Below are 24436 nucleotides of genomic sequence, written 5' to 3' on the forward strand. Positions count from 1 at the left end.
TTGGGTGTTACAGGAGACCTTTTGGTGGTCACAGAAGTTTTTGGTGGTACCACTTGCTCTCTGCAGCCAGAGGCCAGGAACCTTGGACACAGTCAGAAGAATGCTTAGGATTCTATGCCAGACTCTGGCTAGGAGATTTGGCTGGAAACACTGCTGAAGACTGCAAGAGACCTCAGCCGTGGGGATGATGAAGGGCATGGTTCCCAGCCTAAATGGAGCCTAAACACATCACGCGCTCAATTCACCGCTCTGGAGGGAAAATGCTCCTATCAGGGTCTTGCTGTGTCCCTCTGAGGCTGGGGCAGGCAGGGGCAATATCCTTGCCTGTAGGTGCAATCAAGTAGTTCTGCTGTTAATTTGAAGGGGGCCAACAAGAACCTTGTGAAATTTAGCAGTGACGAAGTCTTACACCTGGGAAGGAAGAGTCCCTTGCAATGACATGGTGATGTTTTTTCCAAAGCAGCTGTTGCTTAGAGACTGGCTAGGTGGTGGTGTTGGTCCCTTCTTCATCACTTGTTTTGTTTTCCTTTCTTTTCCCTTTTCCCCCTTCCCAGTTATTAATCAGTCTCTATCTCAATCCGCAAGTTTTTTCTCAATTTTGCCCCTCCAATTCTGTCCCCCAAGACACTGCTGGGGAGTGAATGAGGCTGGGTGGGAGCTTCACTGCCAGCTGGGATCAAGCCATCACAAACCCACTGCCCAGAGTAGGTCATGCAGACCTGGATGTTTTTGAGACCTCACTAGACAAAACCTTGCATAACTCTGACTTCGGAGCTGGTCTTGCTTTGAGCAGGAGGTAGGACTGAAGATCTCATGAGGTTCATTCCAGTCTGACTTTCCAGTGATTCCATGTTTTGCAGTTGTTGTAAATCAGACATAGGGGTGCTTTACTAATGGAGAGAGCTGATACTAGCAGAGAGAGTTGATCACAGATATCTAATAATTGTCTATGCAACTAACTGTTTTTTAAAACAAAACCAAACACATAAACAAGCCAGCACAGACATACAAGCAGCAGAGATTTGAAATATAGTAATATGCCTAAGCAGATGAGCCTCTTTCTGGCCATATCTCCAACCTCATGTTACTTGCATTACAAATAAATCAAGAAAATACTGATGTGATATGGTATGATATGATATGTATATGTTATCATAAAATAAATAGTAGTAAAGAAAAGCTAAAACCCATTGTATGTTATGTAATATATGTTAGGCTTATATGCATGAGCTTCCATTTGCTATTACTCAGTCATGATGGAAACAGAAAAATCCTATGATTACATTTAACAGCTACCAAGTATAAAATCTCTCTCTCAATCTTTCCCAAGAGAAATTACCTAGTTACTAAACCCTAAATCTGGTAACTTAGCTGTCATTATTCAGCAGCAAATGCACATAAATTAGATGAAATGATTTGTTATTCAGGCAAATAAAGAAAAAGCTGCTGTTTCTCACTACACACCTCATAGCATTGGATACATACATTTAGTGATTGATTGGTGGGTGGGTTTGGGAGCCTTTTTACTTTCTCTTTTCTGAACTTTCAGAGTCTCAATGAAAGTGGGAGCCTTCTGGATTACTATTTAGTTATCAGCATTAAGATCCATAAAATAAAGGAAATATGCCCAGCTAAGGGTCTTTGAATAAATTATCAAGCCATTTTCAGCAGGACAATAAATGAACAGATCTTTGGAGGCACAAAAAAATAAGGAATAGGCGCTTCTTTCAGTTCTCCCTCTCCTAAGACGAGATTTGATGTTCAACAAGACAGGGAAATGATTTATTTCACAGTTTTTTTTTGCTTTGACCTTCATCAGAACTCTGTAGCTTGCAAAATTCACTTAATCTCTTCTGTTCCTCCCAATCTTCACTTTTGCTTCCTAGTCTTGTTATACTTGTCATTTCTCCCTGCACCTTTTAAAAATGAACAGAAAATATTTTCTGTTTCTGTACCCTACAGAAATTCTAAGCCACTGAGGTCCAATTGCTCAAGTCTGGGATGCAGTAAGGGCTGCTTTCTCTAGTATAATCTTTGCTTTATGGACACTTTTTGACATTTTGAAATAGTAATTTTGGGTGTGAATGCTCCCCAAATAATCCAACTAAGTAATAATACTAAACTAAGTAAAAATAAGCTGATATTTACCAAAAGCCTACTTTGTGTATTTTAATGATCACAACTCAATTTAGTTAGTGTTGCTTTATTTTTTTTTCATCTCCAGAAGTTTCTGAATTTCTTTTACCTGCATTTTGAGTTTTCTGGTCTCTTCTTCCAAACTTTGTTTTTCTTCTTCTAGTTGCTCTCTCTTTCCCCATTCAGAGACATTCTCACACTGCATTCTTTCCATCTGGGAAGGTTGAGGGTAGGAGGAAGAATAACCAAAAAAGAAAGAAAAAGGAAGAGGAATAATCTGATTAAAACCCCCTGGTTTTCACTGGGTGAGGTAAATGGCTTCAACTCAGAGTAAGGTCAGCACCTTAGAAATCAGCCCAAGGTGTAAGTCTTCCGTGTGTCATAAAGTTAAATATTTTAATTTGAAAATAACCAAGACAGTCAATTTCTCATCAAATGTACCTTCAAAAAAGTAAAGCATAGATAATTTTTTATACAGTAACTGGTAACAAAATCCTATTCTTTTCCTGCTATTTCTGGAAAAATAGTATTAAAATAATAATATAGTGTTTTAAATAAAACTGAGATTGATTTCGGCTTGAAAATGTCAAAGTTCACTTTTTATTCTCTAAAATCAGCATGTTTTCTTCTGTTTACAATTTAGAAGGATTGTAATAAATGTTTATTAAACTGAAGAAGTTCTAAAGTATACCTTCAGTGCTACATACAGTTATAATCAGAGGAAAGATTTTTAAGTTTTCATGTTAATCTCTTTCTTGTGGTCATGATTAATAGTCTTAAGTGAAATATTATCTTTTATGGCCAATGCTGTAATGCTATTTTGGGATAACTTAATGATTTTTTTCATCAAATCCTTATATAGGACAAATTAAATATATCAACAAAAAGACACATTACTAAGTCACATAGAGGAATTATCAAAGAACTGATTTATTCTTCGGAGACAACTACATAGAGGTTTTTGTCAAGGCTGCAATAAATACTTCTCAGACTTCAAATGAAAATATTGTAAAGTGAATTTTTGTTTATAACACAAAACAGGTACTTATCAAGTTCTAATGGAAAATTTTTCAGAAGAATCATTATTGACAAGTACTTACTGTTAACAAGTTATTATTAACTGGTTCTTAATAGGAGATTAAAAGAGACTAACATAGATTAAAAATTGTGAAAATAAAAGGTTCCAGTTCTTTTGATTGAGGTGAAAAAAGAAGAGAATTGTGAATATATTAAATAAAAGGTCAAAACTTTAAGAGCTTTTTACAATTTTCAGTTCTGTGAGAACTAAAATCAATGGTTTGATAAGAATGGTGACTGAAAACATTGTAAGACACTTCTTCATTGAAGAAACAGGATATCTGTGCCAACAAGGCTTTAGAAAGTGCCATAGAGGTGTGCTTTTCCAGTTCTATTGGTTACTTTTATTCTAAAATCAATTTCTGGCAAATAATGAAAAGATTCTGAATGTAGAGCAAAGAGAATGAGCTGTTACAGCATAATTCTGATCCTATGAATAGTGACAATGTCATTCTCTAGCTAAATCAAATTGCAAACTTGTCTGTTCCCACCTTACTTCTGAGTAAAGAATAACAATTGGAAACCAAATAAAGTTAAAGAAGCTCATTCAGATTATCAGAAGACAGTAAAAGTGATTGTTCCACTCTGCTCTGTATTGGTGTTGCCTCGCCTTGAGCACTGTCTGCAGTTTTGGGCACAGGTAATCCAAGTATTTGTGTGGGTCCAGAGTGATAGACTACAAGTTGCTAACTCCAACACACAAGTAAATGTTTGATGCTCACATGTTCCCAACGAGGTCTTTAAAATCTATCCACTGAATTTCTGTACAATAGTTGGAAATTAAGGAATCAAATTAAATTAATTAATTTAATTATAAATTAAATACCCCTATTTAGCAGCAAATATTATTTTTTCCCCACCAAAGTTATGCAAGTTGTTTGAATACTTTCTACTGGACTATAAACACATGCCCCATATTTTTTCTTAAATAAATATGCAGGCATATTTATTATTACAAGTATCCATGAAAATTCCAGAACATGAGAAACCCTGCCTTCTTGCAAAGGACCTGCCAAAACACAGAGCTGAAATTCTAAGCCTGAAATTTCACATTTTCACAGTGTTGACACTAATCAATACAAATTCATTTTTGTCAGGCATCAAATAGAGAGAAATCACAAAACCATCCAAGATTGAATTTCATCAAAAAATGAAGCAGAGGATGACTATCACACAAAGATCTGATACCAAAGATAAATTTATTTACCTATGTCTGTAAAATTTTAATTCATTGCATCCAAGATATAACTATGATAAATTTACATATTTAACAGTCCTGATTTCAGCTGGGATAGGAGTTAATTTTCTTCCTAGTAGCTGGTACAGTGCTATGTTCTGAATTTAGTATGAGAATAATGTTGATAACAGAGGGAAATTTTCATTGTTGCTGAGCAGTGCTTACACTAAGTCAAGGCATTTTCAGCTTCCTATACTGCCCTGTGAGCAAGGAGGCTCAGGCTGCACAAGAAGCTGTGAGTGGACAGCTAACCCAGAGCAGCCCAGGGATATTCCATTCTATATTATGCTCTTGTGTGAAACTCCAAATTCTGATTTATAAGGAAAAGGGAAAGCTTAAGAAAAAAATTGCAACGTGTGAAAAAACCTTCAGATCTTTAATTTTCCCTTAAAATGTCAATATTTTCTCTCTATAAAATATCTGCACAGACTTGCACTGAATTTTACTTTTTAATAGGAAGACCAGAATAATGGTGGAAGCATAGAATGAGGTCAAGGTAGTGTCAATGAAGTGGATAATTGCAAAGGTGAATGGTGGAAATGAAGTACAGAGTACTGACCTTTTGAAACTGGATAATTACATCTTAGAGCTAACCTACACCATTTCATGAATAACATGAAAGGCAGAACCCTGAAAAAACCAGACACAGAAAAAGGAACTCCACCTTGTACAGTTCATTAAAAGGAAAATCTTAAAGCTCTTGTTTAGTTTAAGGCAATATAACAGTGGTTGAGGTTCCAAAAGTTTTATTGAAACAAGATTTTTCTCCTTCCCCTTAGTTAAGATAGAGAAGGATGAAGGGCAACAATTAAGGTGCAATGAATGCAAAAAGAAAGATGATGAAGATGAAATCTAGCAGTCAACACAATTTCAGACAGTAAACAGAAGAAATTCTATGCACCCTTCTGCTTTTTTTTTTTAGTGCAAAGATTTGTCAGCTTTCTATAAAGCTTGGAAAAGGTCAGAAAATGTATTTAGAGAACTATGATCTTCAGCTTTTTAAAAGAAGCTTTTAGAATAGAGTTGGACAGAACACAAGCATTATGTTAAAAAAACCTGTAGTTTTGATCTGATCTGATTTGACAATGATGTCACAAATAAAAAACTGCCAAACTAACCAGAAATTCTCCCTGTAAAATTTTTATTCTACAAAACTGTCATTTTCTTTACCAAAAGCACATTCTGTGAAAGATAATCTGCATATCTCAAATAAAAACTGATTTGACTGAGAATAAAAGAGTTTTATTTTTTCTTTTTTAAATGTACAATCTGAATCTTACACAACCACAGAAAATCATTAGCTTCTAGTGCCTACAGACAAGCTGAATGAGGCCTACAGACTTGTGACCCAGAGAGGGAAGAACTCCTGTTTAAAATAGTGACCTCAGGCAGCCTCACTCAAGTGCAAATGTAAAATATCTGCTTCAGTCTGTGCAGATCAAAAATTAAAATTTAAAACCAATATGCTTTTTTTTCTTTAAAATGACAATGCAGGGCTTTTTTTCATGTTGCAAAGCAAGATAAATGAACACATATTGTCAGGATTCTTGATATCCTCATTGTATTGTGCATGGAGAAAATTTCCATTCATCTATGCTACAAATTATTTTACAGAATTTAAGCAAGAGGTATATTACACTGAAAATTCAATAACCCACGGGTTGATTATGAATTAAGGACTGTGACACCCTCCTAATAAAGAAAACCTATTGAAATAACCATAAATCTTCATAAAGCCACAAGTGAATTTGATTCTTACAGATTTCTTCCCCGTAGTTATTCAGAAAACTCAGCACGAGAAGCAAATTTTTCTTTTCTGTAACTCAGACAGGAATACTGTCTCTCAAAAAATGTCATATCCAACAGTCTTTTCAGAGCTGAGAACTCAAAAATTGTGCACTTTTACCAACCATCTTTTAAATTATTGTACATTGATAAGAAATTCAAGGACAGAGAATCTGCCCTTTTCCCAGTGGTAATTTAAGACATGTCATCAACTTCCAAAGTATGGAATGTGCTTCAGCTGCTAGAAGGAATGCAAACATGCATCCTTAAATATGGCATCTAGGTAGATTGGATCAAATGAGTTGAAAGCAAGCTCTGCTTAAAGATCAAGCAAACATCAAGCAAAAGCATCACTTTCCTTCATTGAATTCATTGTGAAACATCATTACAATTTGTAACATAGTTGTACAGGGTCTGAAGATATTTTATCAGTGGTTTAAAAGAAATGGTATCAAGTGCTTAAAGAGAGTCTCTCAGCACAACTGGGAGAAAAAACTTCTGGGTTGCAGGATCAAGAAAAAACTCATACAGCCAGAAGCATCATCAATGAGTTATACAAGAGAAGAAAATAGTTATGCTGATGAATCTGGTTATCTTAAATCACTTCCAGTTTTAGTTCAGCTGTATCTACAGAACTTGGAAGATACACCATGGTTCCACTCCACTGCTCACTTCTCTTTGAGAAAGGTGTAAGAGGAAGATGGATTTCACATAGCAAGACAATTATGTGAAACTGGATAGAAAACAATTCCAAGAATCTTTTCTACTTGCAAAATAACCCCTATTTTATTGAGGTAAAGGGGAGGAAGTCTGGTTTTTTTGGTTTTTAAAAATGATTTTCTATTTTTTTTTAATTTTATTTTGAGATTTCTACTCCTAGAAGTCTGTAAGAACATGAGGAAAACTGCCAAAGCTCCTAAGGTCTTAGAGAAAACTCATCAGGTTTCCTGCTTCCAAGATCAGGACTGCTGTATGCAGGTGTGATGTTTGCTGGCAAGAAAAATTATTACTTAGCATGTGTGACAATGGGCAGTTTTTCATTTATTATTTCCAGTATGTCTGGCATTTTCTAGAATTCTTTTCTTTTTTCACCTGAAACGTGCAATCAAAGACTACTAGAATCCATAGCACTCTTTCCACAGGAAAAGGAAGACAAATGTTTGCTACCATTTTATTTGACAAATGCTTCAATGCAGTAAAAAAATTTTACTCTGTTTTTTTTCCTGTTGTATGCAAGTCTGCCAAGAACACCATTTAGTCCATCAGCAACTATACTGAAAGCTTGATAAATGTTATTGTGCCTGACAATATCTTGAGACACTAAGCCCTGCAAGAAATGGAACTTTTTAATGAATGCTTATATTCATAACAATGCCTAGCACCAGCAGATTTAGTAATCAAATGTTTCTTCCTCCTGGTTCTACTCAAATGCTTAAGTCTGCTGCAAGCTGATATCATTGCACTATGCTGACATTAAATGGAAAGTTGCTGATTTACCAGTATTTTTTTTCCTCTCCCCTTGTCTGCACACAGAGAAAATTCTTTTGTGCGTATGACTAGTTTAAAAGTGATTTATGCAGGAATAGAAGTTGTCCATAGATATATAAAAAGGTTTAAGCATGAAAATTTACAACAATCAGAAATAATATATGAAGAGAGACATAAATAAGTTCAAGAATAGGAACATGGTCAGGTGGAGAAAATCACCTTTGAACTTACAGATCTTTCTTTCTATCTGAATCTGGCACTGCTTTCATCAGTTTCTTGTGAGTTCAATTTCATATAGACTGTGTATTTCACAGTTCAATTTCATATAGACTGTGTATTATACTAAAATTAACACCGCCTCTCCAAGAGAATCTACTATTTGTTCAAGGAAAACAAATTTTCTATCAATGTCTACCATAGAAAATTATCCATAATGCCTATCTAAAATTCTACTTTGACCTATTATTTGTGAATAATTGAATACTACTGAGGAACTACCTTTACCTATCTAAACATTTGAGATCAGTAACACATCATGCATTCATTTCTACTTTAAAATTATGAAGAGTTTTTGCATTTTGATCTCATATTAAACAAGAAATACTTACATTTTTTGTGTGGAAACACTAAACAAGATGACTAAACAAATACTGGAAGTTTCTTTCAGTATCACGGAATGGATAATGTAGGAAAGACCCTGGTGGGCCATCTGGGCCAGCATCCCTGTTCAAGCAGGGCATGCTAACCTTCCTCATTGTAATCCCAGTTCATAAGAAGATTGAGACTAGAGGAATGTCCAAACAATCAGTGTCTACCAAGAGGTACAGTGCTGCTTATTTAGTCAACATTTTCATGTGTCAAAAACAATTTGAAAATTATGTAGGAAAAAACTTAAAACTAGACTGGACTGTTATAATGAAGATATAAAAACACACGCTATAAATAAAGAATCTGATATTTATAACATGTAAGGAAAATTTTGTTAAGTAGACATTCTTGCAGGCTTGCCAGAAAAACATGAATATTTGCATGAGTATTTAAAGCAAAGAAGAGTATGATTATTTTTTCTGATACATTTTGTGCTGTTCTATTCTCAGTGTTCTACTGATATATAAACCAAATGTTAAACCATTTGTAGGCTGACTTGGAAACTAAGGGACTTTCACCCATTGTTTAAAAAACAAGAAAATACAAAAATGCTGTTTATTTTTTTAAAGTCAGGCGATATATTAAATGCATCCACGTGTCCTGACCAGCCAAATCACTAATGCACATGAAAAATGAGCCATATACTTTATTATTATCTTGCAGAGCCGAATTAAAAAATCTGTAGTTCAAAATGCAAACCTCCATACATATACCCTATCACACCAGTCCATACAAATACCTGTTAGTTTTGTTATGAGTAAAGAGTGTTTCAGCTGAGAGAAACACAGGAAAAAAAAGATTTCTTCATTTTTCACTGGAAAATGTACACTTGATGTACTTGATGAGAAGTAATGCATCTTCTATATGCAAATTTAATATGTGAAAACAGTAAAAATAATAAAAACTAAACATCAATATCGTCATCTACCTTTCAAATTACAACAGAGTATAAGCCTCATCTCAGTGTTTATTATTGATGCAGCTTTGTCTCATATTTTCTAATATGAATATATCAATATTTTACCACGATTTCTGATTGAGAAGCCCTCATAGTGTCCAAAAGGTAGCAGGGCATATATTTGCCTACCTCAAAATAAAATATTTGAGTAAGAACCATTCCTCAGTTTTGTCAGTTATATTGATATTGACCGAATTTCTGAGTAGCCTAGGTAAAATCCCTGTGAGTACATTCTGCAGGTTGAAGTTGAAAGTGCTCTGGCTTAAGTCTTGTCCTGACTTTCCAAGCATCCTCTCAGAGATCATTGAGGAGCTCATGGGAACCCTCTCAGATATTTGTGGTTATCTGCTGCTGCTGCATCAGGAACCATTGAAGTAACTGTCCCTTCACCACCGGAATCCTGTTTGCTGCATCTTAGACAGAAAAAATGCCCCTGCAAGAAAAATGAAACCTAGATTTCTAAATTAGGGAAAAAGATATGTAATCTGTAATCTGCTCCTCCAGCATTTTGAAAAATTTGCCATAATAAATAGTGCCTGTTTATTCTTTTTGTCTTTAGCCGGTTTAAGATTATCTCTCAGTTGCAAATATCCTATCTATCAAGATACTGGGAATTTTCCAGAATTTCCCTGAAATTCTCCTCTCTTCCATCTTAAGATGAATGCAGTAAGTGAGAGCTATTTACTTACCGAAAAAAAATCCAATTAAATTACCAATAATAAATTGTCCATCAAATCATTCTTCCTTTAAACTTTTACTGTTTAGAAACAAATACTCATATTCTCTTATTTTATATATAGCCAAGCCATAGATAATTTCATGTAGACCCTATACCTCTATTATAATATGGGCAACAGTGGAAGGACTTTATTTTGCATCTGCCTGGGACTAAGACCCTCACCTCTAGCTCACACCACAAAGACCCTCAGCACAGACCCCTTGGGTGCCCTGAACACCTCAATTTAGTCCCATTCCAGCAGCACCTCTATGCATTCTCTTTTGCTTAAATCTAAGAGAAACTTCCGTCTCTGTCTAGGGCAAAGAACCTCACCTCCAGAATTTCTGTCAGCATCACTCACAACTTCTCCTGCTCTGTATTTCTCATTTTAGCTGCTGTTCAGCTATATTCCCCTCCTACTTCTATGGCTTGCTGTGTTTCAAAAGTAATGCTCATGGTATAACATGTACCAACACCTATATCAAATGTAACTTAGCTGCACAAAAAAGATGCTTCACTAGCTGACTTCAGTAATTTGACTCTACAAAATTACCAAATGTTCTCTTTCACTATGGTCTTTCAGACTATCCAGTATCAGTTTTTTATCTGGGCTCCTTTCTAGCCTGCTTCATACTAACCACTTCCAAAAGTTTTCTCAGTTTCTGGAAATTGCCTATAAGTCAAAATCTTTTCACTCTTTCCTGTGCAAATCTGATGAGAGCAGTTTTCAGAGTAATTCCTGACTGCAGAAACAAAAGTTGAATAATTGGTTCCAACATAATTCAATTACTATTTACTCATAACTTTAATGTTAGGCATCCTTTAAGTAGCATGTGACTTGAAGGCTATTTTTTTTTAATAATGAAAAAAACAGTCATATTCAAGTGGTTTCTGTACTACCCATAATTAGAAACAGAGACTGAATCTAAAGTAATTTGAATGCACTGGGCATCTTTTTGCAGCATACCTTCTACTGCAGGCTCTTCAATTATCTTGTTGTGGTTGTTGTTGTTGTGTTTAGCAAAATATTGGTGCTTAGATAATCATGACCTTACATAAAAATTGCATGTACAACATGCTGTTTGCTGTATTCCTAAATGAAAATGATATTTGAGATGGGACCAACACGACTAAATTATCAAACTATTTTTCCTTTTTTGACTAGAGATGAACACAGTAATTAGAGTTCTAACCAAGATTAATCTATACAAACATTATGCAGTGGTTTAGGTGAGTTTAAAATGTTCTCTGATCTCATTCAAGGAAATAATTCACATTTCAGCTAATCCCTTGGAGAATACTGCTTGAAATTTGTAAGGGACACATGCCAACCAAAACTCTCAAAACTTGACAAGCCATCACTCATGTGGAGAGTGAGAATTACAATGTACAAACAAGTATTTCCTTTTGCTACTATGCACAGTGAGGTCAAATTTCTATTCCAGGGAATAAACAAGCATCCCATATTAAGTAATAATCAATTGATCTAATACCTGTAGCTCGAGTCAATTAAAAAAATAAAAGTAAAACAATAAAAACACACTTTAATATTTAGGTTTCACTAAGAAACAAGGTAAAACTTGAGCTCTTGACATTTTCAATGAAGGGCTAGATTTGTTTACTTTACAAGCAGTAGCCTGCTTTTCTCATAGTTGATTGGATTATGATAAAACACAGAAGGGGTGGCAGTGGTTATAGAATAAACAAACTATGTTAAAAATTCTAAGTAAATGGCAAAGATTGTTTTAGGCATAGGATTACATTAATATTTTTCTGAATGTAATTTGAAATCTCAGAGGTAGAGGTTTTGGGCATTCTTAATCAAAAAAATTTGAAGCAAAGCAGGAACCTTCACCCCTTAATTTTCCTCACTGACATCTTAGTTTCCTGAGAGGGAGAGGAGGGCTGAATGATTCCTTACTCTGTGCTGAAAAGCTCAATTCCAGACATTCTGGTTTATATTTTAAAGGAAAGTAAAATAGGCCCCTGATGAGAATCTTAATGGGTTTTTTGTTCTGTTTTTTTTAAATAACACCTGAAATTTTTTATTAAACTTTGCTTAATTCTCTTTTCATCCAAGTATTGCTGAAGATTGAAGTTTCCTGTTTTAAGATTTTTTTTTATCTGCATTTAGCTTACTTCTGTTACTAGTGTTCTTATCAGGGGGAGGGGACCATGTATGTATGTGGATTTTTGGCTGTTTTTCCTAGTCAAACCTAATACAACAAGCTTCTTCCTAAAATAAGGAACACAGACTAAGCCCTGGGAGACCTGAGACTGACTAATGCAAAACCTCTTTTTAATAGCAAGATAAAAAATAGATTTGTATGCCTGTGAGTAGAACTACATGTACATACCTTAATGGAAGCAAAAATGAGCTCCTATTCTATGGAAAGAAATGACCAGACAAATTAAATTTTCATTCTTAACTTTCCAAGCAATAACAATTTATATATCATTTACAGAAAATAATTTTTATATTTGGTATTTTTAAAAATAAACAGCCTAGAAATTTAATTGCAATCAGGATTATAAAAGCTTGCCTTCTGTTACTTCAAATAGTTATCTACTGCTGTGTGTTCATGTAGTTATTATTAGTAATTAATTTAGGAACTAGAATATGCCATAAGTCATTCTAATAAGTAAAAGGAAGATGACAACCCTTCCTCAAAAAATACAGGGATTGGTCATAAGAAGATGAATGCAGACATGTAGAAAATCATCTGGAAAAAAAGAGTAAATAGTGCAATGGGTAATATATTTGTTTATTTGTTTGTTTGTAAAGTTTTATTTGCTGTACAGAAGGTCAATAACTCTTTTGCTTACAGCCAATTTCTTAGCCAACTTTCCATCCTCACTTTATATTGTTGAATTGAGAAAAACGTATAGCTAAATAAAGAACTGTAAGGAAACAGAAAAATCAATAATGGTCAGCATAATTAGGAAGCATTGCAAACAAGTCCAAATTCTCCTCAGTCTCAAGAAGTTCCTAAACTGTGTGGGTATTACATGTTGCAGATCAGAACACTGTTCAACCCAATTTTAATTGTTAATACAATACTATCAAATTAATAATATTAAAGATATAATAGGAATGTTAATTGATATATTGGAAAATAAGATACTAACTAAACTTACAGTACATTTTTTAATGTAACTGCTAATGAATCATAACAAAAACCATCAAAATGACAGCAACAGTCAAAGTCTCTACATTTAACTTAGGGACTACACAAGTTCCCTTATCTTACAGATGAGAACTGTTGACTTTTCAGATTAATGGTCAAGGGATGCTGGGAATAGGATGTTTTCTGTAACTGTAGGTCTCTACAAATAAATACATGTCAGACTACTAGAATACTAAATAGTGTGAAACCACACTAGAATTTGCAATCATTACTTTCCTGTAGGAAAAGCATTCATACCAACATATTTAATTAAAATTTGCAAGTCTGATTTGACATAATGTGAAAAATTCACGAAAATCAAAATGGCATCAAGGTTCTTTGATGAGTACAAGATATGATACCAATGTTAATTAAAGCACAGATAAATTGCACTATAATACAACAGATTCCAAAAGTTTCCATGTTCTGATGCAGTAAGATTTTTCCTTAAACATTAACAACACCTGCTAAAAAGGACAGATTAAACCAGTATTCAAGCTTGTTTTCTCCTCTGATCTGTAAGTTCAATAGGATTCAAGAAATAGAGGAAATTACTTGTTCAAGGAAATTTAAAAGTGTTGTGCTGCTTAGAATTCAGATAAATATATCATAGGTCATTTCTCCATACAGCTCTCCTTTCAGAGTAAGAACCTGAAATATACAGCTTTAGTTGTTTGATCTAGATAAGCAATTACATAAAATAATTTCTGTAGAGCAGTGGTCCAGTGGAAAGTGCCTGTAGCAATGGTTCTACTGCTTACAGTGTACATGTCTTCTGTTTTATCTGAGCCATACCCAAAATAGAACATCATACTGGTAATTTGAAGTTACAAGTGTTACAAGTGAAGAATCTTTTGTGACAATTCCTAATCACCTGTTACTACATAGTTTAGGAACTGATCAAAGGTACATTGACACCAGCAGATTTCTCATTGACTTCAAGGTATCACTCATGCTGTTACTTGAAGAAATATGCAGTATTTCACCAGTGTGAAAGTTTTGCTTCAAAATGGAAGAAAATTATCTAAAGCGGTTTTTCCAGTCAAGCCTCCTCCCAAATTAGATTGTTAATTTTTAAGTGGCACATTGCTCCCTTTTTCCAGATAAGAATAAAAAAAAGGAACTGAATCACTAACTGCAAAATGCTTCTATCTTTAATTAAATACCTTTAATGTCATCAATTTTCAACATTCTACCTGTTGTTACATTTAATTCTTCAGTGGTTTGTTACTGTTTTCAAGTAAATTCAGCCCAAGCTGATTTTATGTGGATGAATGACAAGTAAGACCACTAGCAGGAATATTTACTTTAACAACTAAATGAATGCTAAAATACAATACCAAAAGTTAAATTGAGGACAGTTAAACATATTTTAGAAATTAGATATTAAAAAGCCTTTTTTTTTTAACTATACACTGCAAAGAATTAATTTCTGATATAGAGAGCCATATGGCGAATGGACCACATTAATACATGATTAAGAAGCAACTTTGTCATGATTTTGGGCCTTTCAATCTGAACTATGAAAAATTATTTTAATTAAAGATGCAATCATGGAATCATACAATGACCTGAATTGGAAGGAACCTCAAAGATCATCTAGATCCAACTCCCCTGCTCTGGGAAGGAGCACCTTGACTCATCCCAAAGACCAAGATCGCTTCATGTACACAAACACGCAAATACACACACATCTATGAGTGTGTGCATTTGCACATTCCTCCCCCATCTTCCTCGTTTCACCACCAAGTTCTACTTTCTGCCAGTGGCAGAACAGGCTAAACAAACCTCTTCAAATGGTGCCATTTAGGCATGGTGCTCCTTTCACAGAAAATCTGTGTGCAGAAATATGTTTCAGCATGCACACATTTCTTCTCAACATGCTTTCTCACAGAAATAACTTTTCATCTCCCACTTGTCCTTAAATAAAAAATAAACAATAAATAATTCTTGTCTTGCTTGGTGTTTTCAATGCAAATTGTGTAATGAAGACAGAGAAAATATTGGCAAGTATGACTCAATGGAGTTTAAATATCTTGTCAGAAGCCAGTATGAGCAAAAATGTCAATGAAACTAAAGGCTTATCTTGCACTTTCCAAATTAGATTTGTGGAAAAATAAACATCAAATGGAACCTTAATTTTACACAGTATGACAAATTATACTTTATGCTGGACACTAAGAACATTAAGTATGTCATTTCCAGAGATAAAACTAAATATGAACGGGGACCTGATATATGAAAAGAGTGTAAAGAATAGTTAACTCTTTGCAAGAATTGCTGCTGAAGCAACAATACAGAATTCTGTCCTTACTGTCTGACCACCTGTCATTTATTATAATTTACACAGGAACACTCAAAATTCTAGACCTAGTCTAAAAATAATGAGATTTTATTACAGGAAAATTAACTGCACCAAGATTCCATTCTATGAAGTCATTTGCATTCTCAAATAATTCAGATGTTGTTTACAGAAAATTGCCTAGTGATGTTTTAAATCTCAGCCTTGAGGCTTCTGATATCAAACTTTGTAAAAACTCCCTTAGTATGCTAAAATAGACTACTGTCTAGTCTCCATAAAAGCACTATAAAATTTTTTTGTACAGAATTGTTTTCCTATGATAGCCACGCAAAGTACTCAACATTTCTGGGCATCTTAGGTAAGAAATTAAACTGAGTAATTCACAGGAGCCAGTACAGCCATTCAGGTTTATGTCTGATAATTACTATTCTTTCTGCAGGATTCAAGGAACAGTCAGAAGGCATTTTTTGAGTTAGGTGAAGAGTATGTGGCAGAATGGATGATCTTACTATATGTATCTAAATTTTCTGTAAGATTATAAGAGTATTGCTTTTCTATTTCATAAATGTACTAAGTGAATGAAAAAAGCAATTTCAGGTAAACAGCTGTGTAGCACCTTCACACTATAAGGTAACTTCAGAATAAAGATTTCTGGAGAAGATAGAAATCATTCAGAGTCTTTAACAAGATCTACCTGTTTTCAACCTGAGCCTCCAAATAGGCCGTTGCACTTTAAAGAGCATTTAAATGTTTACAGTGATAGGAGAAGATGTGATTTATCCAGAAGCTTCACTTACATCAGTGGAGCTTCCTTCACCTGGGAACAACAGGTAGGAAAACATTCACAGTCTCTTAAAGAAAGTAATGCTCCTAAGTAGCAATACATAGATTGTTGTAATACAGTGTAAAACATCTATATACTGAAAGAGAGAACAGAAAACATTTGTTTTAAAAAATGTTTAAAGGTGGTTTTTTTTGGCTCTATCACAAAATCAATAACTGGTGACTTACTTTCAATTGTAAACAAAAAAAAAAAAAGAGGAAGAACAGAAGTGTCTCTGCCAAATATACAAAATGTTCGTTTAGCTTGTGTTCCTTTTTATCTAGGTATACTTTTTTATCACTGATGTTCCAAGAAGATTTAACTACCAATTAGTGTATTTTTTACCTCATATCCCACAAACAGGGATATGAATTTCCCCCATTAACTACCAAAGCACTAATTAATATAGAGGAAGAGTACATTCTGTACTTCAGCTAACTGAAAATTCTTTTAAACATAGACCTGCACTGCCTATAGTGGCATTTGTAAGTCTACAGTGCACACCAGTGGACTATAGTAGTACATGCATTTTTCCACTTTTTTCAGGATAGTTTTGTAAATATTCCATCTTATTTAACTCTTAAATGACCAGAAAAGCACATCATTCAGGATTTATAAGGATGGATATAAAATTTTGAGGAAGATTTGCAATGAGTATAAACAAGAATGTTTTATTGTACATAAGATAAAATGATCATTCTATAACCTAAAACTTCAACAGGCTTGCTGACTCCAATTCTGTGTTTACAAAGCACAGCAACACACCAAGGATTTGCTTTGTTTTCCAGAGCCCACAGACCTAACTAATCAAACTCAGACATAATTTTTGTGTTTCTAAGACTGATGGTTAATTGAGCTGTAAACTAAACTGTATCTGAAAAAATTGGATACTCTATTCCTGGGGACATTTCAACAAGCAAAATTATAGATGTAAAAATTTTCATGTTCTTCAGAGAACTTAAAGATTCCTACTCTTTCTAACAAAGTTTACTTTAAACCCAAGTATATCTAATGTCAATACTCTTTATTTACTCAACAGCCTTTCAAACAATTTTTGCCTTTCTGTAGATACTCATGCAAATACAACAATTAGTGTAATTTTATACTGAGTAATTTCTTTCTTGTTTTTAAAATAACAAAGTATTTTATATCTTTTAATGGATGAACAGAATTCTTAGAACAAAGAAATTATCAGTTACAACACCAAACGCAACTTTCTATTGTACCTGTTAAAATGGTCTAATTTACGACCCCAAACAAGTCAAGATCAATGCTAGTGTCACACAAAGCTGCCTATAATGCTCATGGTTACTATGATCATAGATTATCACTTTACTACTTTTTTTAATGAGCTCAATATATTGAAAACTTATTTGCAACTTCCAAATTGATGCTGAATGGATAATATGTTAAAACGATGATCATCAAGATCACCAAGGCTTTCCATATTTAGTTTATTCCAAGATGAGTAAATACTTGTCTTTTAATGAAAGTAACCAAAGAAAGTGATTAGTTACTGGGAGCACTAATAATCAAGTCTTGACAGCTGTGAAGTTTCTAACATTCCCCAAAATCTCTCCAACTTCCAAAAGGCTAGAAGAGCTATCCACTCCTAAAAATGGTTTAATTTGCAGTGGCACAGTCACTTGCAAACCAAGCACTTTTTTTCACATTCACAGTGGGACTGTTAGGCAATCTACCAAAGGAAATAGCAGATTAATTTAGTCAAGGACATGAAAATAATCCAGATGTAATGATTGAACTGCTTTTAATCTAGAAATTCCTTTGTGATTTAATATTGGAAATTTATCTTGGAATCAGATCCCATGCTTAGCCTAGTAGATGTCTGCACTTTGCTTTATTCCACTTTCAAATTTTTCACTGTCAAAATTCTTGTCTGTTGTTCCAGCATCCATTTCTCAACAGTAATATATAGTGAGTAATATTCACATCTGTGTTGTCAACACACAAGGTTTGGTTTATTTCAGTAGAGTTTCCACTTACAGAAACCCCCTCCACTGATATAAATAATTTCATTCAGATTAGTCAGATTCATCCAGATCAGTGTTTTTTTCTGCAATTTAAAAATGAGATTTATGTCATAAATGTCAGAAGCTGAAAAGAAAGCTTAAAATATTACCTCCTGTTAGTAATTAAAGCAATTGAGCATGTACCCAAGAAAAAAGCAGAAACACATATATGTAGACATGCAAATGCATAAATATTGTTCTCTATCTCCACTGAATTCTCAGAAAATTTTTACTTCCTGTTGTTCTATTCCTGATGACAGTGCCATAAAGCATTTCATGAAGATTAAATTTCTTAAGCAAAACTATTAACTAAACCTAGATTTCCTCTGTTTGGCACAAGTATAACAAGCTAAAATCCTACTTAATGAGCAAACAGAAAATAAAGAACTAAGATTTAAAGGAACTCAAATATGAAAGATAGATATTGGTTTGCTGCTGTGTTGCATATGCATCACCTATTAACTGGAACTTGAGATTTAATAGACTGCTTGCAATTCTTTCCAGAACATGAAAGAAAACTCATTAAATTCCCTCCATTATTCAAAATCGATGTTAAATTCATAGGACAGTTTAAATTCACCATCTATGTTTAGCTGTACAAGCATACATCTTGAGTTTTGTTGGACCAAAGAGGTTCTCTATCCATTGTCCTGAAAGCTAAAACCTGAAAACTGCAATACAAATATTTTTTATTCTTCTAATCATGGACACAGATTGAAATGAACATGTATTTCCTAACACCAACACAACCAGGCAATGTTCTTAAATTACTCCTTCAATGTAAAAGTACATTGCTTTCTGGTGTCAGACCTCCACCGTGAGTGCCCTGCTGAGCCAAATCGGTCTCCTGGTGCATCTACCTGTTCTCCTGAGTATTAGGACAAAACCTGGTCGTACTCCAAGGCCTGACAGGTTGGGTTGACTCCTTTGTTTACCTATCAGAGTTGCCTCCCATGGGAGCCTTCCCAGCAGTTCCCTCACTAAGGCAATATCCTGCTCTCCTTAGGTTCAGAGTCTGTACTCTGCTGCTTGTCTTTCTTCTTTTAGGGTGACTGACACTGCTATTTCAAAGCTACCACAGAGGAGGAAATTATTCATCATCACATAACCAGCTAGTTTCCTTCATATTAGTCAACAGCAGATCCAGCTATTCATCACCACTTTTTGGCCTTCAGCAAGAATTTATTCCTGAAACCCCACTGAAATCTTTGTGATTGCACCAGCTATTCTAACTTTCTAGCAGCTGTAGTCACCCATGAGAACTGGGATTTACAACTCTGAGATCTGTGTTCTTTAAACACTTTTTTGTTTCCTAATTAGGTGGTCTGTAACAAACTCCTACCACAATGACACCCTCACTGGCCTGTCCTCTGATCCTAAATTCACAAGTCTGATTATCCCTCATCCTTCTGGAGACCTCAAAAGAGCTGAGCTGCTTTTAGATCTGAGGGCAACTTCCATTCCCTCAGCCCTTCCTTGCCAGCGTTTCTAGAAGTCCTTCACAGTACTCCAGCTGCATGGACTTGGCACATCATTTGAATCATTCCAACACTGTAGTTCTGTAACCACATACAGCTCTAATTCTCCCTGCTTGTTTCCTAGGATGTGTGCATTTTTTAATCAACATTTGAGGCGAGTGTCCCTTCACATTGTTTTATCATTCCTGAAGTCTTTCATGCTCCTATCAACCTATGCCCTATGTTTTCCAGCTGACCACCTCTTCTTTATTTCACTGTGGTCTGTAATCTCTCATTGCTTCCTTTCCTAGTTCAGGTCCCCATGACCTCAACCCCGAGCTCTGTGATTATTCCCAATATGCTCCTAGCTGGTGCCCATCGGGATGAGTAGCAGCATAGCAGTCTATGCACTGGACAGACCTTGGCAATCTCTCTACAATTTTCTGGATCCTAGCCCACAGCAAGCCACATAAACCTCAAAAAAGCAAGTGGGGAGCACAGGGGTTTCTATCCTCACAGGAGCAAGCCTCCTACTACTGCCACTTGCTGCTTCCTTCTGATGTTAATGCATGGTGTGTGTTAAGGCTGGCTCTGGTGCCTCACAAGTTATTGCTTTCTTCTCTTACTTCACTTTTGAACTGCAGATCTGGAAAAAGAGCAATCCTACAGTTGCTGGAGGACATACCTTTCCAGCCCTCCTACTGTGGGACTCAATTCACTGTGAAACTCACAGCCTCTGGCTGCCCCTCCCATGTGGTTCAGACATTTTTACCTCTGGATCCCTATGAAGATCTTGTTAATCTCCTCTTTGCCTTCTCTAATCCTGCCCAGCCTTACTTCCTTGTCCAGGTTGATGGGGACAACACATTTTTTCAGGCAATTTCTACACCTCTACTGCTCTATTTCTCCAGCCTCTCAGGAAGGGTGGCAGGGCTTTCCTGAACATTCCCTCACCCCACGTGGGCCCTTTCTCTCTGAACACAGGGCACACTGGACCCTGATCACACATTGCTGTACATTGGGACCACCAGCCTCACCACACATGGGAAGGGGCATGGAGCCTGCCACCTCTGGCTGGTCCTTCCTGGGAGCCTGTGGAGCCATCCCGGTGCCACTCTCACAGCTCCCCCGCACCTGTGCTGCCATAGCAGCATCCACACACCCCCACCAGGTCCCTCCCACCTGGCTACACAGAATAATCATTGATAAATGGTGGATTTATCACATTCATAAACCCTGGATGCAATTTTACTCAGCTACAACACAGGAAATTGGAAGTCTAAATTTTCTTTCTAACTCCATGTGATAATAATTTACTGCTAACATACCTGTTTCAGGATTTCCAGCTTGGTTTGTCTCAGTTCTTCATATTTCCATTTCCAAAAAAATAATTCATTTTCCATCTTTTCCATTTCTTTCTCCAGAAATACATTCATTCTAAAAAAGTATTTTAAAATTTAGCATTGTACAATTTTGAAGCTGACAGAACAAAAATTACTTTGAATTTCCTTCTCATAGCTTGAGTCATGCTGCCTTTGTCAATGTTATATCTTGGCTTTTCTAGAAACTTTTATTATCATTGCATAATTAGTCCAAAATATTAAGAAAAAATAATAGTTAAAGAGAAAACAGAAATCCAGTAGTACAGTATTGAAACTTTAAATGAAATAAAATTTTGGGATAAACTGAAGAAAATTTAACTTCAGTTAGTGGTTCAGGCCACCTAATTTATCACAAGTTTCTTCACATTAGTGAAGATCCTCAAAGAAAACATATTACATCACTTGTATTTAGTACAAACAGCAGATTAAACACACAGGGGGAAATATACACTATAAAGACCAGAAACAAAAGATGATTTATGTTAAGTGTAAAAAAAAATAATATTAAAAGATGTATATTTCATGTTTTAAAAAAATAATAGCTCCTGGAAGAAACTGCTAGAAGAATTTTAGGAAAATGTAATATTTAGTGTAGAAGTGGTATGCCTGTACAATGTGAAAAATATGAAATAGTAGAAAATAAAATTCTAATACTTGGCAATTAAAGAAACTGTTGTGTGCCACAGTAGTAATATTCTATTTTAATGGAGGCTAACATAATTTTTCAACATTTTTAACAAAGATGTTATTGCCAGGCTTACTAGAACTATATTTTGAGAATATTTGGTTTAAATATTCACATATTGAAGCAAAGTGTATTGATGGAATTTGTCTGGGACATTTCTATGCAGCAGACTGCAGGCTTGCACAGAGATAACAAGAGTTGCCTCTGACTGGACTGACTCAGGTCCTGGAAGCAATGTCAGCTACTCTAATGAAGCAATCCACTATAATGAAATATCTCCTTCTCTCCTCTTTTATACCTAAACCTAATGTTCTTGAATCAGGGATCTCCTTTTTCTGCCTAGATTTAGTATATAGCACAGCTTATGTTAGCAAGGACCTAGAAATCCCATAACATTACAGTAAGAAAATAAACACCTTTATTCACAAAGCAAAATGGAGCAATATGTATTTAATGCATCTCAACGGTTTTGCTTTCAAAGTGATGGGATATTTCATTGGAATGATATCATGACTTCATTGGGGAACTAAGAGTATTCTTAGTGGGACATTTAATACAGTGGAAAGTGAAAGCATGAAAGATGGCATTCTAATACTTTGAATAATTGCCTATTGACTGTACTGAATGCAGTAAAAGTCCTCAGAAATGGTCTATTCTGAAAAGTAAAACAGGAATGTACAGTATGTTTTGCTTATTTAGAAGACACTAGTTTTGTTTTGTGTTACAGTAATTAAGTGAGATCACTTCCCTCTGATACCACTAATTGAAAGAAATTATTCTGATTACACAAAGATTACTATTTAAATAAAGAAAACAAAGAGTGGAAGAAAGAATATAGCAGACATCAGAAGCAACTTGCTTACTAGAATCAAGTTCAGAGCATGTTTCATGGATCTTGTAAGGAGACATTTTAACTCATTATCTAATTAAATCACAGAATTACAGAAAATGGTTGAGGTTGAGAGTGACCCCAAGGAGGCCATCTGGTGCAAACCCCCTGCTCAAGCAGGGTTGCCTAGAACTGATTGCTCAGGACCATGTCCAGATCTTTTGAATCTCTCCAAGGACGCAGACTCAGCAGCCTTCCTGGGAAACCAGTGCCAGTGTTCAGTGATCCCCGTAGGAAAAAAGAGGATTTTTTGTTGCTTAGTCAGAGCCTTTTGTATCCATTGTCTGCGTTACCCAGCCAGTCTTAAGAGGTTCTTCTTTAATAATATCAACTAGCAGTCAACTAGTTTGTGGGCTTTTGGTTTTAGAGGAAATAAACACTTTTAAGTTCAAACAGAACAAATTACTATCTTAAAACTAGAAGACAATTTAGATGAGAACACTGATCCAAGATTACAATCTTGATGACAAAAGATAGCTATTTTAAGCAAATGATTATGCAAAATGCTGAGCCACTCATAAGGTTTGTAATTTCCATTCATGCTAATGGACCTCAAATGTGTAATTGATGTGAGCCATTAGTACCCAGTAGAGAATGCTGGTGTGTAATTTTACACTGCAAACCCAAGGCAAGATATTTTTTGAATGTAAAAACATAAATTTTCATCTCTTTACTTTTATTTCTTTTAGACCTTCTTTCCTTTTGTCCTTTGCAAAGCCTGATCGATGTGCATAAGGTTATGTCAACATTACTGATGATAGCTCTAAGCAGAATGCAAAAAGCAGAAGTCTTCTCAGGGTGAAAAAGCAAAATATCTTGCAGAGAGAGTTGGGAAAGAAGTTTACTAGTTAGGTAACTTAGAGGGAAATTCAAACACTGGATTTGCATAAGCTAACTTGACTCTAGAAAAATGTAGTCAGAGTTCAGGGTGCTGCATATAAACCAGGAAACTGCTGAGAAGTCCTCTGCTGTATGAGTAAGATCATACTGACTGCTAAAGTAACCTCTGGCCTTAGGGTTCAAGCTGTCTATTATCTGTTTGCTTTTGATGCAACACAGCTGTGTGTTCTTGGCTCGAGTTCACTGAGAAAATTGCTAAGTTGTGAGAAAGAAGCTGTGAGAAAATACTTAAGCTAGAGCCACACAAGATAAGGGGAGTAAAAATGCAAACGGGGTGAGATTGTTGAGATAGTCATTACTAGCAACTCCAGAGTACAGGAGTAAAAATACTGACATGAGCAAGAACAAAACCTAAGAGAGAAAACTGGAAATCAGAAGTTGGAAATATGGCAAAATCAGCCAATTCTACAGAGTGGTGGAGACCAACCCTTTCTGAGCTAGCAGGTGACAGCCTGCTTAATACAGATTCATCAGCTATCTCAAGAGACTGGTGGCTATTATAATACTAGTAACATTATTCCTAGCTATTGACTGTCTGCATTGCCAAATATAGTTGCTTCATACTTAGAATTTGCATATCTTCTGCTTGCATAACATCTCTGCATGCAGGAAATGTTGCCCTCCTGGAGAAGGAGTTGCTATACAATCCCTGCTGTTATGTGGAATCACAGCTCGGTGAGCATTTTTGCTGCCTGAGGTTGGCACTGCCACATGTTGCATGTTATAAACGTGCCCCAGTTCTTACTGTGTGCCA

General features: G+C 35.3%; 1 protein-coding gene across 1 annotated transcript in view; it reads right to left on the reverse strand.

Moving 5' to 3' along the window:
• CCDC102B (coiled-coil domain containing 102B) overlaps positions 1-24436 on the reverse strand; it is a 139438-nt gene that overhangs the window by 95415 nt on the left and 19587 nt on the right. Inside the window, exons 5-6 of the mRNA XM_054649747.2 lie at positions 21155-21263; positions 2246-2350 (exon numbers count right to left, since the gene is read on the reverse strand). Coding sequence (XP_054505722.2) covers positions 2246-2350; positions 21155-21263 — 214 coding nt within the window. The remainder of the gene's footprint in view (positions 1-2245; positions 2351-21154; positions 21264-24436) is intronic.

The sequence above is a fragment of the Agelaius phoeniceus genome, chromosome 1 (genome assembly GCF_051311805.1).
Source record: "Agelaius phoeniceus isolate bAgePho1 chromosome 1, bAgePho1.hap1, whole genome shotgun sequence".
Lineage (NCBI taxonomy): Eukaryota > Metazoa > Chordata > Aves > Passeriformes > Icteridae > Agelaius > Agelaius phoeniceus.